Source organism: Martes martes (assembly GCF_963455335.1).
Source record: "Martes martes genome assembly, chromosome: 11".
Taxonomy (NCBI): domain Eukaryota; kingdom Metazoa; phylum Chordata; class Mammalia; order Carnivora; family Mustelidae; genus Martes; species Martes martes.
Window position 1 is genome coordinate 100,810,657 of NC_137899.1, and position 13,992 is coordinate 100,824,648.

At 44.6% G+C, this 13,992-nt stretch overlaps 1 protein-coding gene across 1 annotated transcript in view; it reads left to right on the forward strand.

The window, feature by feature from the left end:
- The window catches only part of CNTNAP2 (contactin associated protein 2), a gene marked incomplete at both ends in the record, with an annotated part of 1,866,690 nt that overhangs the window by 1,700,655 nt on the left and 152,043 nt on the right, over nucleotides 1-13,992 (forward strand). Inside the window, 1 exon segment of the mRNA XM_080819035.1 lies at nucleotides 10,425-10,595. Within this exon segment, the coding sequence (XP_080675161.1) occupies nucleotides 10,425-10,595 (171 nt within the window).

Consider the following 13,992-nt stretch of genomic DNA (forward strand, 5'->3'; position numbering starts at 1 on the left):
AGCTCCGAAGGGGAGAATACTGCAGAGTTAATTTAGAAGAAATATATATTCACTTTCAGTCTTTTAGAGTTTGAGGTACTTGTAGGTCAAAGCAAAGCTGCCCGGTAAGAAACCCATATGTTAATCTTGAACTCATGGTAGCGATCTGTGTGCATAAATTTCAGAATCACTGATTTATGGTTCGTGCTTGAAATCACGAAAGGGAGTGACATCACATCGCTCAGGAAGAGAAAGAAAAGCAGATTTATTCCTGGGACTGCCATGCAAGCATTGAAAATTAGGCAGTCCCTGGAGGAGCCCTCCCATGGCCACTCCTGGATACTACATTACTTGTTAAGTATTTTTAATTTCAGCCTGCATGTAGTGACATCAATTTGTCCCACAACCTCCAGATGCAATGGTCTTCTTTTGGTAAAGCAAACAGATCTTCACCCAATCCTTTGTTCACCAGGGTAGAAGACATTCAGGCTTGCTGCTGCCTCCTTCCTTGGAATCGATCACACAGAAATCTTTAGAATTTACCCAAGACAGAAGTTTGAATGAAGAGCAGAGAGGACAGATATTTCCAGTACAAACCTGGTTATTCATTTCTCCACTTCTGGTGAATAATTTTTACCTTTGCATCATCCCATTATATTTATGATGACTAGTGTAACTGATTAGCTGTAACTACTAGTCCCAATAAGGAAAGTTTGAGGAAGTTTAGGGATCTAACATGGAGACTTTGGAGAGTTTTAGACCTGCTCCCCATCTCCAAATATCTGACTACATACAACTGTTTCGAACATACAAACGAAAATAAAATTATGTCTTTAGTACCACTGTGTTTGTATGCACCATTGACAGATTCGGCATGCGAGTTCCCATGACTCATCAGGAGCAGGTCTGTTTCATCACCTCCCCCCATAACCAGGCTGCTGGTCAGCTCACAGCAGGTGCAGAAAGCATCGTGACCTCCAGCATTTCACTCTTGCATTCTCTTTCTCTGTGGGACCCTGACCCCATTCTTGCCCACAGGAACCAAATCCCAGAGTGACACAGGGTGAAAGATTTATTACATTGTTGACCCCACCCACAGGCCCTGTGGGTTGTAGCTTCAGAAAGGCTTGCTGGTGAGGGTGACACCTTGCAAGTTAATGACATTTTAACTTGGAGCCCTTCATTTTGAAGTTGAATTTGCCCTATAAAATCAGGCTGGGAGCTGAACAAAGCTACTTTTACCTTTCCTGACTGTACAAAATGGTTTAATTAAGGAAGTCATTTTTTTTTCTACCCATAAGGACACCTCTACAAATAGACTCAAATCTACATGCAAATGAAGCCATCTGGCTTATTGTCGTAAATAGCACCCGGCCCCTGGTAAACAATAGAAGGTGCATGGTATAACATATAGAGTACTCAAATTTCTAACCTTGGGGTTAGATTTGAAAATTGCTTGCCACTTAAAGCAAAAGCTATAGCTACGCTTCTCAGTGTGGTCCCAGGACTGGGCCATTGGATGGCTCCGAGGAAATTGTTAGACCTGACAGCCATTGGCATACAGACCATACCGGCAGCCATGGCCTCACCAAACCAGAGCCCACAACTGGAGAGCCCATGTGCAGTCTCCTCCACGTTGGTCAAATGCCGAGTCTCTCTTTTTCTAGTTACCCGTCTCCTCACTGAGAAGGGGAAGAACGCCTGCAGGTCTCTTGGGCTTACCTTTGTTCAAATGAGACTATCTATGGATTATCTGCTTTCTTAGATGCTCTGCCATTCCTTTGTTCATCGGATTTTTGTTCAGTGGCTGCTCTGCAAAACTATAAACCACATTACCAAGGCTCAAGGTGACTCCCATTTGTGTGTCCTAAAGGAATTTTTTTAAGGCAGTAAGATGAGGAAACGGGGAGCACAGTAAGTGAGGTGCAGAAGGGTGAGAAGAGAACAGGCCAACAGGACAGACATGGGTATGAGTCTGAGATGAGCCTCCTGGCTAGAGAAGTCAGAATCAGAGGTTGTCTCAGTATAGCTGGGGGTGGTTTGGTGCTCCCCTTAAAGAATTCACCCCCAGGGTAAGGAAGGCTCAGGTGAGTTTGCTGACAAGCTCTGTACCTGTTTAAGGAGTGGAAGAGCCCGTCCCATCCTCTCCTGCTCCTTAGCCAAGCCCTCAGACAGCGACTGCATGTGACATCAGAGCCATCAGTCGTCCTGATTAACAAACGTGTTCTTGGTAGCAGTAACAGTAGCACTAACGTGTTGAACGTTTCGGTTGTGCTGCTAAACCCATTTCTTCTGTGATTATCTTCTGCGATTCTCAACACCCAATAAGAGAGTTTCCATTGTTATTCCACTGTACAAATGAGGAAATTGAGATCCAGGAAGATCAAGAACCTACTCCCAAGTCACCCAGTGGGGGTGGGTGACAGAGCTAGACTCTGACTCTGGGGCCTGGGTGTGGACCAGCACGGGGCAGCGTCACCAAGTGACAAACCAGAAGAGCCCTGCGAGATCACATACTGTCACCCCCCCACCTCCGAAGCACTCCCTGTGCTTGCAACCACCCCCATCACAGGGGGACCTCCAGCCTGTCACACACTCAGGTGCTCCCTCCCTTCCTTCAGCAAATTCCAACAGGTTCAGGAATGGGAGTGGGCAGATAGCCCCATGGGGGTTAGGCTCACAGAGGACAGGTTGGAAGTTTGTATGGCATCAGCCACACCCCTTGTTCACGTTCTCCAACCACGCCAGTGGCTGTCCTATTCTACCCAAGCAGGAGGTGAGAGGTTTATGCTCCAGACAGCAGGCACCAAAGGAAAAAGAGGCAAAATTCCTCCATTAAAACAAAGAAAGACATGGAAATCTACTATGAACCCTTCACCCTCCTTCTGAGCAGAACGCTGACTACCGCATGTATATTCCTCATGAGAAAGTTGAAAGATTCTTCTCTCAAGAAATCACATGATCTATGTCCATATAAAGATCACAGATACTGACATTTAGGGGCCCTTTGATAAGATGGTGAGCTTTCCACATGGTAGTAAAGCCCAGTCATCAATAAACCCACCACCACCCTGAGATCCATGCACTCACCGGGTCCAGTCCACTCACTAGTACTTCACTGGGCCGTATGAATGGAAAGACAAGACTCACCAACCACTGAAGGTGATGTCAGGGATGTCATGAAAGGAGGAGTCCAGCTAACGACACAGCAGGGAATGGAATCTCAGAAGAAACAAATAATGCAGAAAGCAGAAGAAAAGTTTTAAAAATGAAATTAATTTTCTCAGATAAGAAAAGACATTGCATCAAAAACTAATAACAACAGCAATAATAAGAACAAACAACCTAGAACAGAGTGCTATAGAAAGGGGGGCTATCTGAGAACAAGAAATAATACTTGGAGATTACAGATGTAATTGCTGAAATAAAAACACAATGTTGAAAATGAAGCTGAAGGAACGTTCAACAAAGCAGGGCACAAAGAACAAAGATCTGAATTAGGAATGCAAAGGAGTAAGAGAAATAAAGATAAATGTAAAACTAGTAGGTATGTGAGAAGGAGGATTGGAAAGATGAAAGCCCCAGGCCTGATATGGGGAAGAGATCCATACCAAGGCAGTCATATGAAGTTTCATTTAAGGGAGTGAAATATCCTGACAGTTTCCAGAGAGAAAAAGGTACAAATTATGTAGGAGAGGAAAAAGTTTTCCTCATTCCTCTTAGGGTTCCTGGCTGGATCTAAAAATTAAACTGACAAAGACACATTAACAGGAGAAAAGCATACAGATTTATTTAAAATAAGTTTTACATGACATGGGAGCCTTCATAAAGAAATGGTTAAACCTGAGTGTTTCTATACTTGCTTTGATAAGTAATAGAAAGTTGTGGAAAGGCATGACGGGACCATGTATGAGCTACATGTAGTAAGCTGGGGGAAATTCAGCAAGTCTGTTTTGATTCCTCTTGAGTCCCTTTGTCTTTTGAGATGAAGGTGCTGCTTTCCTCAGGGAGAGGGAGGCCAACTCACGTGAGGGTCTGTGATCTGCTTCAGGGGAGGGTCAGAGAGTCCTTCCTGCACCGGCCATTTCTTACATTCTTTCAGCTTGAAATATTCGGTATACTAAGGTGCTGTATTTGGAGGAGCATGATCTAAACCCCATCAGTTACATACAAGAGGTAGTAATCAGAAAACATGAGCTTTCTCAATAACCACACAGAGACCTTGAAGATAGTGAAGAAATGCCTTTAAAATTCCATGGAAGAATAGTTTCCTGGAGTGTCTCAATTAGGTGGCAAAGTAAAATAATGACTCTTCAGAAAAGCAAAGATTTAGAAGGCTGACCTCCTATATTCCTTTTCTGAAAAGACTATAGGAGAATGTGCCTGTGGAAATGAGGGTGTAGACCCAGAAAGAGGGATGCCCGAAAGTCACAGGGTCCAGAAATCTGGGCATTTCATACTGAAGAGTAGCTTAAGGATGGCCTGCTGTCAGGGCAAGAGACCGTCCCAGAACCAGAGCTGTGCATCGGCCCTGCAAAGGGCCAGCCCACAGGGCATCAGGAAGACAGAGGCTATAGAAGGCGCCTCTGAGGGACAAAAAGAGGGGCCACTAGATTACCCAACGTGCGTCACTCTGAGAACATTTGTGGGAAGAGTTCTATAGATGTGTTGAAGAATTTGGAGAGAATTTATGATAGGTACAAAGAAAACCAAGCCAATGAGAAAATAGGTAATTATTGATTCAAGAGAAACAAAAAAATTATATACATAAAATAGAATTAGATTCTACTAGGTGGCTCATTAGTGAATAATACATAGTCCTAAAAATGTAAATGTTGAATTTCAGTATCACCAAAAAATCAGTGAGTTTGCTAGTTTGGGAGAATGTGGAGAAAGGGAGTAAGGGAGGGGCTTCTAAAAATGCTCAGTCTTCACCTTGCATTCAGGAAAGTCCATCAAGTACATCTACAACACCTAAGTTAATACATATCAACACATGTATTTTAGCAATACAAGGACATGAAAGAGTTAAAGTGTAGGAGTTGTTGCTGAGAAATTGGGTTGGGAAGGAAGGGGTGAAGCAGAGGGTTGCTTTTTCCTCTGTTCTTTGTAGGCTTCAAACTAATTGCTGATGTAGACCTAAAAAAAAAAAAAAAAAAGGAAAAGGTAAATCAAGGCAAGCTCAAAATTGTCCAAAAGATGAGTTTATTTGGGAATACCATAGGCATTGGCAGTTTGGGACACAAAGACCGTAACACATTCCAGGCATCCGCTAAGGGTCTGGGGAAGGCTGTGTTTCTGGGCAGAGAGGAGAGCGTTCAGTTAGGTCTGTTAAAATAAACAACCAACAGAGGCCAGCTGTGAAAATTCCCCAAGCAGACAAAACCAGTCCAGTCAGACAAACTAAGCTCAATTCAGCTTATTTTTCAAGACCAACGCAACCTAGGTCATTTCTTGTTCATGCCTCTGGAAACCGTGAGCAAAAATTTCCTGAGATTGTGACAAGGTAGCCCCTGACCAACTCCTTATCATTTTAGAAAATTCCAACATTATCAGATTTCTGTAAATCGGGCATTTGCTGGAAATCGGTCTGTCAGTCCTGAAGTTTTCTTTTCCTGAGGGCACATGAGTGAGATTTTCCATTTCATATCGTCCATTTCCATTGTAGATTGAAATTGTTCAATGCTGCCCAACAGAAAATATCCTTGGAAATCTTGAAGTCAGAATCCCATACCAAATGATCATCGGTGAGTTTAAAATAAATGGCTCTTGAAGAATTTGGATCAACATATGACGCAGTATTTTCTGATAATGATTCGCTAAGGTTTGCAGGGATGACACATGTCAGCTAGGCCTGGTTTGTTCCCCCAGGCCCACTCCCCTGCGCTTGCTGGAGATACCTCTGGCTCTCCTGCCACAGGAGATGAGCCCAGACCTGGCCCAGGATGTATTTAAAAAGCTTCTCACATGACCAAGTGGTTTTCAAGGGGGTGGAGCGGTCCACCTCACGCCAGCCATCTTGCCCAGCCTTTGATGACTGTTGACAGCCCTGGGCTGGTTCCCTGTCCCCTTTACTGTCTTGTTATTCTATGGCTGTTGACTGGCCCCTCTGGTCTCAGAGAGTTATTTCTGTTCTGCTTCACATTCTCCAGCCTTGCCTCCTTTCTTCCGTCCACATCTGCTGAGACACCAGTCCTTGCCATACCGCGAAATCTCTTATTTCCATCTTGGTATTCTCATCCAATGTCACTTTCCCCTCTATAGCCCTGGCCTTGATAGCAACTACAAATTGCAGCTATTTCAATAATCTTAAGGTTATGAGACCATCAGTCCTGCAAATGCAAAGCTTGTTCAGTGAGGTCTGTAGGGAAAAATAGAAATTAAGTCACGGATAAGAAAAATCACGGTGTGCTGGTGAAGCCAGTGTCCAGGTACCAGGAGCTGGTAAAGCAGTGTCAGCTTTTATTTATCTTTATTTAGTGTCTTCAATACTCGGGTTCCCATAAGGTCGATTTTGTCCCATGAGGACTTTGCATATGGAGTGGAATTGGATATAGCCAAGAGGGGCAGCTATTCACTTATTCACAGATTTAATAACTATTTATTGAGTACTTACTATGCTCTGGGGCAAAGGTTACAGAGATGAAGTGGTTCTGTCCTAGCTTTCAAGGAGCTTATGGTCAGTTGGGAACAATATCAACAATAATAATGCTAAAAGCCCCTGGCATCGTGAAACACAGTGAGCCCTGGGGTGGGGGGGGGGGGAGCCTTCATGTTATTTTGTTACAACCAAAAATCCCAGGGACTGGGCCACATAGTCACCAGGGCAAACCTCACAGAAGTTTGTCAGGGTCTGGAACAGAGGCACCTGAACTTTCTTACTGTCTACCCTGCCCATCAAAACTCTCACACCTGCATCCCCAGTACGCATGTTTTGCTTGCCAGCTCTATCATGTACCACTCAATAGAATTTCTGATGTCCTCTGCTCGTGCCCCCGTAGCTCTCCTTCAGCGCCTCCTGGGTAGACCCCTCAGCCACCAGACAGGTCCCGAGAGAGTCCTCCCTAGCGCCGATCAAAGATGTGGAGAGACTCGGGACATACAGCAGGTGACAGTTCCAGAGATAATCACGAGAGAACCCCAGCATTTCCGGGAGGATGACCGGTAACCACCACTTGCGCAAGGCCCAATTTCCCTGTGAATATGTCTATTCCAAAGGCCAAATTAGTTCGAAGTTGCTTAGTGAGCAAAGAATTAGAGCAAATGGAATCGTGGTCTGTGGGGATCTTTCATCAAACCGGAAGAACTGATTGAACTGCCTTCTCCTCTCCGGGGATATTTCTGTCTGAATAACCGGTCCTGGACCTCGAATAAATACTGACATGTTTTACTTATAGCATTCCTTTTTCTAGAATCATTTTAGACAACTGCCCTTCTGTTAATACATCACCACCTCTAAAAACGGGAATGTTCTTGATTGGAATGAAGCTTTAAAATGTTAATTACATTCACATTCTGGGGATTCAGCCTAAAGAAACAGAAATTCTTTGCTTTAGGCTGAAGCACGGCTGAGGACTCTGTGCCTCGAAGGCTCCTCCGTTGTTAGAGGATTCTCGCCCAGTGAGAGCGAGGTGCATCCCACTGGCCCTGGGGACTGGGCTCCGTTCCTCCCAGAACGCTGGTTGGCGAGAGGGCTGCAGCTTCTAGTTTGATCTGGGTTTTTTATCTCGAGAGACCTTTATTCTCCTTCAGCGGGGAAGGGTGAGCCCAAAGTCCCCTCACGGTATGTTCAGATAGATCTCGAGTCAGGAAGAGCCCTGGGTCCTCAGATGATAGCAACTTACATAATAACTAAGATTCTTTCTTTTCTGGCATTATTCTAACCAATGTCATACCATGTTCTTCTGCCTAAGAGGAAACTCGTCTATTTTTCTCCTGATAAAAGCTATGATGTTGCAATTAGAAAAAAAAAAAAAAGTTCTAAACTGCATTAAGACTTTTGGATTTGACCAGCACCACACCACTGTTTTACCGTAATGAAGACATTTACAAACATATTTTGCACTGACTTACTGGTTCTAAATTGCCATTCACTCATCTAGATGTCACTATCTCCTAAATGTCTTTAAAAACAAAAATAAATGAAGTGACTTAAATAAGAGGGTTTTTTAAATAGCTCATACAGTAATATTATATATTTAATGTAAAATTATGGTTTAAATATAGCAGTACCAACACAAAAGTAGTTTTACTTAAGAATAGCAATTGAGGGGACCTAGGTGGCTCAGTCGGTTATGCGTCTGCCTTCAGCTCAGGTCACGATCTCAGGGTCCTGGGTTCGAGCCCCACATCGGGCTCCCTGCTCATCAGGGAGTCTGCTTCTACCTCACCCTCTGCCCCTCCTCCCCATTCATGCTCTGTCTCTCTTGCTCACTCTCAAATAAATAAAATCTTAAAAAAAAAAAATAGCAGTTGAGGGGCGCCTGGGTGGCTCAGTGGGTTAAAGCCTCTGCCTTCGGCTCAGGTCATATCCTAGGGTCCTGGGATTGAGCTCCACATTGGGCTCTCTGCTCAGCGGGGAGCCTGCTTCCTCCTCTCTCTCTGCCTGCCTCTCTGCCTGCTTGTGATCTCTGTCTGTCAAATAAATAAATAAATAATCTTAAAAAAAAAAAAAAAGGAATAGCAGTTGAGGGGCGCCTGGGTGGCTCAGTCGGTTAGCCGTCTGCCTGCAGCTCAGGTCATGGTCCTGGAGTCCCGGAATCAAGCCCCGCATCGAGCTCCCTGCTCAGAGGAGAACCTGCTTCTCCCTCTCCCTCTGCCTGTTGCTCCCCCTGTTTGTGCTCTCTCTCACTCCATCGAATAAATAAATAAAAATCTTAAAAAAAAAAAAAAAGAATAGCAGTTGAACTTAATATTGTATATATGCATAATTTTCATGAAAGAGGAAAAAACATAGTATAAAAATGAGTAGAGTGAACTTAATTGATCAATCATGTTCTCTGAAGGAAAGATATAACAAAAATCAGTGTAAAGTTACAAAAAAAAATTCAAGTGTTAGAAGAAAATTTTTCACAGACAATTTCCTGACCTAGTAGGGTTTTAGGCAGTGATTCGTGAATCAGGAAGCATCTAATCTAGCAGAGAGAAGGTATCTCTGAAGAGCTGTGCAAAGAAAGTGATTTTTCTCGACCAAAGTGAGGAAGAGCAAGAAAGTTGCACTTGTGCTGATTGGCTAAAGCAGAGTTATTTCCCTTGTATGGAGCAAAGAGGAGGCTTGGATCCCAGTCGGGGTAATGCATGCTGTGTAGACAAAAGGCTCCTGGTTGACTTGAGCCTTCTTTCCTGGGAGAGCAAGGGGTTAGAACTTCATTAAGTTTGGGTTTGCTGACGTGGGGCTTAGCATGAGTGACTCCATCTTGGGCCTAAACTGATGATGTTAAGATGAGTGTAGTGTCACGGGGAAAGGCCTTGGGAGCTATTTGAAAGTGTGCTTCTGTACTTTAGACCTTAGCCATGACAGTAAACATACTCAGAAATGTGCACGTTCAGAAGGAATTTCTCCCCTGGAGATAAAATCAAGAGTCAGCTCCTGGCTGTATGAATTCTTGGCCCTTCTGTTCTCATGGAATGTGAATCGTATAGTTTAGTTGGGTGTTTTCATTTTGTCCTGTAAACTGCTTTTCTGCTGTGGACACTGGCTAGGATCAAGCAAGGAGGGGAAGGAGTATAGAACCCCGTCTTCCGAATGGGTTCAAGGGTAGAGGCTAATGGTGGGCTCCGCTCAGCACTCCGCACCTGAAATCCCCAGGAAGGAAGAGGTTGGCGGGGAGACATTCGCTTTATAGCAATGAGCCTGTGGAGGTTTAAATGGGAGGGGTGGGAAAGTGATGGCCTTCCCTCGTCATCCAGCCTCTCGCCAGCGCCTCTCTTTCCAGAGCTACCCCCTTCCCCACACTGTATCCCTGCAACACCTGTACCGGGTGACTGAGCAGGCACTGGTTATTCAAAGGTGGACGAGAAGCAAGAACAGAATACCAAAGACCCCAGTCCTGTTCTGTCCCTCTAGGTCTAGCCCAGATGCTTCTTACACCAAACCTAAGCCACCGTACATATGCGCAAGTTCAAAACAGCCCCAACCCGTAGAGGCTGTGCCAAGCGGTGTCCCTCCGTGTTCTCCTCTTGTGGCACTTACTCCCTAGCGTCCCTCCACGGCTGCTCTTGGTAGGAGCCCCAACTCTCGATCATCAATAAAACACTTTCTTACACACACATAGAACTTCGGGAAAGTCAAAAATAAGTTTGTGGGGATTTTGTGCAGTGATGTGCAGCAGGATACAGGGAAACGAGCCATTGCCAATGGAAACTTGTTAAAACTCAAGAAATGGCTCTTTTTCGTTACTCCCATGATCAAGGTATAAATTACCCTGTTTTTTTCCCCCCCACAGGGAACTACTGGAATGCTGCTTCTTTCCCAAATCCATCATCCTACCTGCACTTCTCTACTTTCCAAGGGGAAACTAGTGCCGACATTTCTTTCTACTTCAAAACGTTAATCCCCCGGGGAGTGTTTCTGGAAAATCTGGGCAACACGGATTTCATCAAACTCGAGCTGAAATGTGAGTACAAACTCTCTGTCAACTCGTCAGTAGCCTCTCTTGGTACTTCCGGCTGATCCCGACCCTGATTATGTGGTGTCATTGGATCCAAACATCAGTGGTCGCCTTCATTCCGGCAATGGTGCCAGAAGATGGATACACAAACTCGAGACGGACCTAAGCACCCCACCTCGGGCTGGTCCCAAGGAAGCAGGTGCATTCAGACATTCCCATGCAATGCTATCCAAGGAAGAAGTTGGGAGAGTAAATTGCTCCCACAACACGGGGAAAGATTGTGTATTTAAAGTTTATACGTGTGTTTCCTTCCCAAGGATTCGGGGTTAAGAGGAGACAGAGGATTGTGTAAAATGATCAGGAGTAAAACATAAGACAGTGGGAGGAATAATACAAAGGAAAAGAGGGATCATAAAATTTAATGTCCGTATGAGTTAATGATGCAGCGTAGACACAGCATTGAGTTCTACGTAGCAACTTTCGAGTCTGTAGCTTTCCAGAAGAGGCCCCCAACCCACACACCCTCTAAAGGATTCCGTTCTGAATTTATTTAGCTAAGGGCGCAGAAACTAACATCGTCAGAGCAAGAGCAGATGCTTTCTGGCTCAGCGCAGCTTGCCTTGGGTCCCAAAGACCCTTCCGAGGTCATGTGGCTCGGGGAATGCCATCTGTGGAAGGTGGGGGTGCACTGGGGGGTGAGAAGGGCAGTTCTCATTATTCCAAAGCCATTTTATCCTCGGGGCAGAGGATTAGCTTCCGGAATGTACAGTCCACACGCTCCCAGGTTTGGCGAATATTTGCACACGTCGGGCTCTCCTGGCCGTTCAGACCAAGAAAGAATCAGCATAGATGACAGAATGGGGACGCAAGTCAAGGTCCCATGTCTCTCCCCAAAATCTCGGTATCCCTTCCCTACATCAAAGTGTCTCCTTTCTCCCAGTCTCTGCCCTTTATGCATCACGATACCAAACCCATTTCCCAGAAATATCTGATGGCGTGTTTTTCTCTTTTTGTAGTTGCAATTATGCAATATGGTCTTTTAAAAAGGGAATCTCAGGCAAGTTTTTTTCTGCTACAGTCCCATGGGATTCTTTTGGTAAAATAGTGAACTGTGATTAGCAGTCTTTGGAATTCATAGTCTCGGGTCGAAATCCAAGTCCTTGGGTAAATTGCTTCATCTCTTAGAACCCTGATTTCCTGATCTGTAAAATGGGGGTGGTAATTTGTGGGGCCATTACGATAATAGAATATGGCTACTCATAAAGCATTTATTTCAGTATCTAGGAGGTATCATGATCATATCCCTGGGGCTGCTCAGTATAGATGTAAAGGAAAACTGAAAATATTCTAGCCCTAGAATTAAAAAGTAAATAGTCAGGAACACCTGGCTGGCTCAGCCAGTAGAGCCTGGGACTCTTAATCTCAGGGTTGTAGGTTCAGGCCCCATGTTAGGTACAGAGATCACTTAAAAATAAAATCTTCAAAAACAAAAAAGTAATTAAAGAGCCATCCTCTCTTTACATGAATTATGGATTGGAATTATTTTAAAAGGATTTTCATTTCCACAGTTAAAATTAATAGATTCAAACTATTTTCCAACTTCTACATTGGTTGGATTGTATTTTAGAAATACCTCATGGCAAAAAAGAAAACTGACAATCCATGTTTGAGTAATGCTATATGCTTCTATAAAATTGCCTTGTCTTTGTTTTGTAAGCCTGTGCCTGGGTTGGAAAGCAGGCAAACCAAGTATGCACAGAGCAAGGGTTTCTATTTAGTACCTGCATGGTAGAATTTCAGTTATTTCTGATGATGAAACATCTTCAGAGAAGCTCAGAGTTTCCCCAGGCTTTCCATCAGGTGAAAACTCCATGCAGAGGGAGAATGATGGTCTTGTTTTGTCAGAGTGCCTCCCGCTGGTCAAGAAGGGGGGGACATTCAGACTAGAGGCTGGCCTCCACTTGGAGTCTCTAGAGCTTCTGCCAATTCCTAAGGGCAGACGTGAGATCCCCCAGTGGCAGAGACATCAAATACCCACCATACTAGAGCATCTCCTGTAGGTTCCAAGGAGCCTACAGGAGGAAGAAGGACAGGTTTCTGTATTTAAGAAAAAATTCCTCAAAGCAAACAAGAAGCAATGGTTTCCTGAAGAACATGGAGGAAAAATGGCCAGATGAAGGCTTGCTGCTGCCCCAGTTACCACGTTACTCCAGACTCTTCTCTGCAGGAAGCATGGGCCGTGGGTGGAGGTGACACGCTCTATCCCCACCTGTCTCTTGCGCGCGCATGGCTGAGGTGCTCTGCACACCTGACTGGTTTCCCGGCCAGAAAGCTCAGGAAAGATGGTTCCTGGAGTCACGCTTTTAAAAAAACTGTCTCTGCTGCTTTTTCCCCCTTTACCTTGGTAGGCTTTCTGATCTCTTTCTGATAGGAATTCAAATTTTGTTTCTTTGCTTGTGTCCCCGAGGAATTTTGTCACAGTTCATGCCTACGCAGTTCATGGCTTCCAGAATAACATTTCTGTTAATTAACTACATCGTGCCCTCCTGTCAGGAGTAGAAGATTCTTGACTCTGGGAACAGTGAGTCAGTTACACTAAGTTAATGAGATATCATCAACATCTTACTGTGCAAGGCAGAAAACACGCAAGATAAAATTAGACGGATGTTACTCATTAGCATACTTTACAGGTACAATTTTAAGGCTATATTTCACTTAATGTCTGTATGTGTTCGTTCATTCAGTGAGTGTTCATTGAGTGCCTACAACGTTCCAGATGCTGTGCGAGGTGCCGAGGGAACATAGTCAAAAAACATAGTCATGGCTCCCTTCCCTCAGAGAGAAATCAGAGTTCTTTTTGTTTGTTTTGGAAAGTAGACAAGTAAACCAGTAGGTACGATAATAATAAAAATAGCTCAGCTTTATTCAGGCTCACTGTGTCTCCAGCACTGTTGCACGGATTTTATGTAAATCATCTCACATCCTAACCAACCTTTGACGTGGGCAATCCCATGAACATCTCTGCCTTACAAATGAGGAAACTGAGGCACAGGGCAAGTAAGTTGCCAAGATCACCCAGTTAGGAAGTGGCAGGGCTGGTGCCTGACCCCAAACATTTTCCGTCTGTCCCAGAGTCATTGCTGTTAACACCAGACCACGCCACCTCCCAGAAGACATTGAGGTGGCTGAGAGCTCCGAGGAGGAGGACTGAAACTGACTGGAAGACAAGGAGTGCTTCCCAGGGAGTGTGACGCTGTAATTAAATTGTGATTTCTGAGCAGGAGCCAGGAAAGTGACGAACGTGGGGCGGAGCGGAGATCGGGAAGGAAAGCGTGGCAGGAGGGGCCACACCAGCAGGTGAAGCTTGGGAGGCAGAACCCAAGGACTCAGCAGGGAGTGGCTA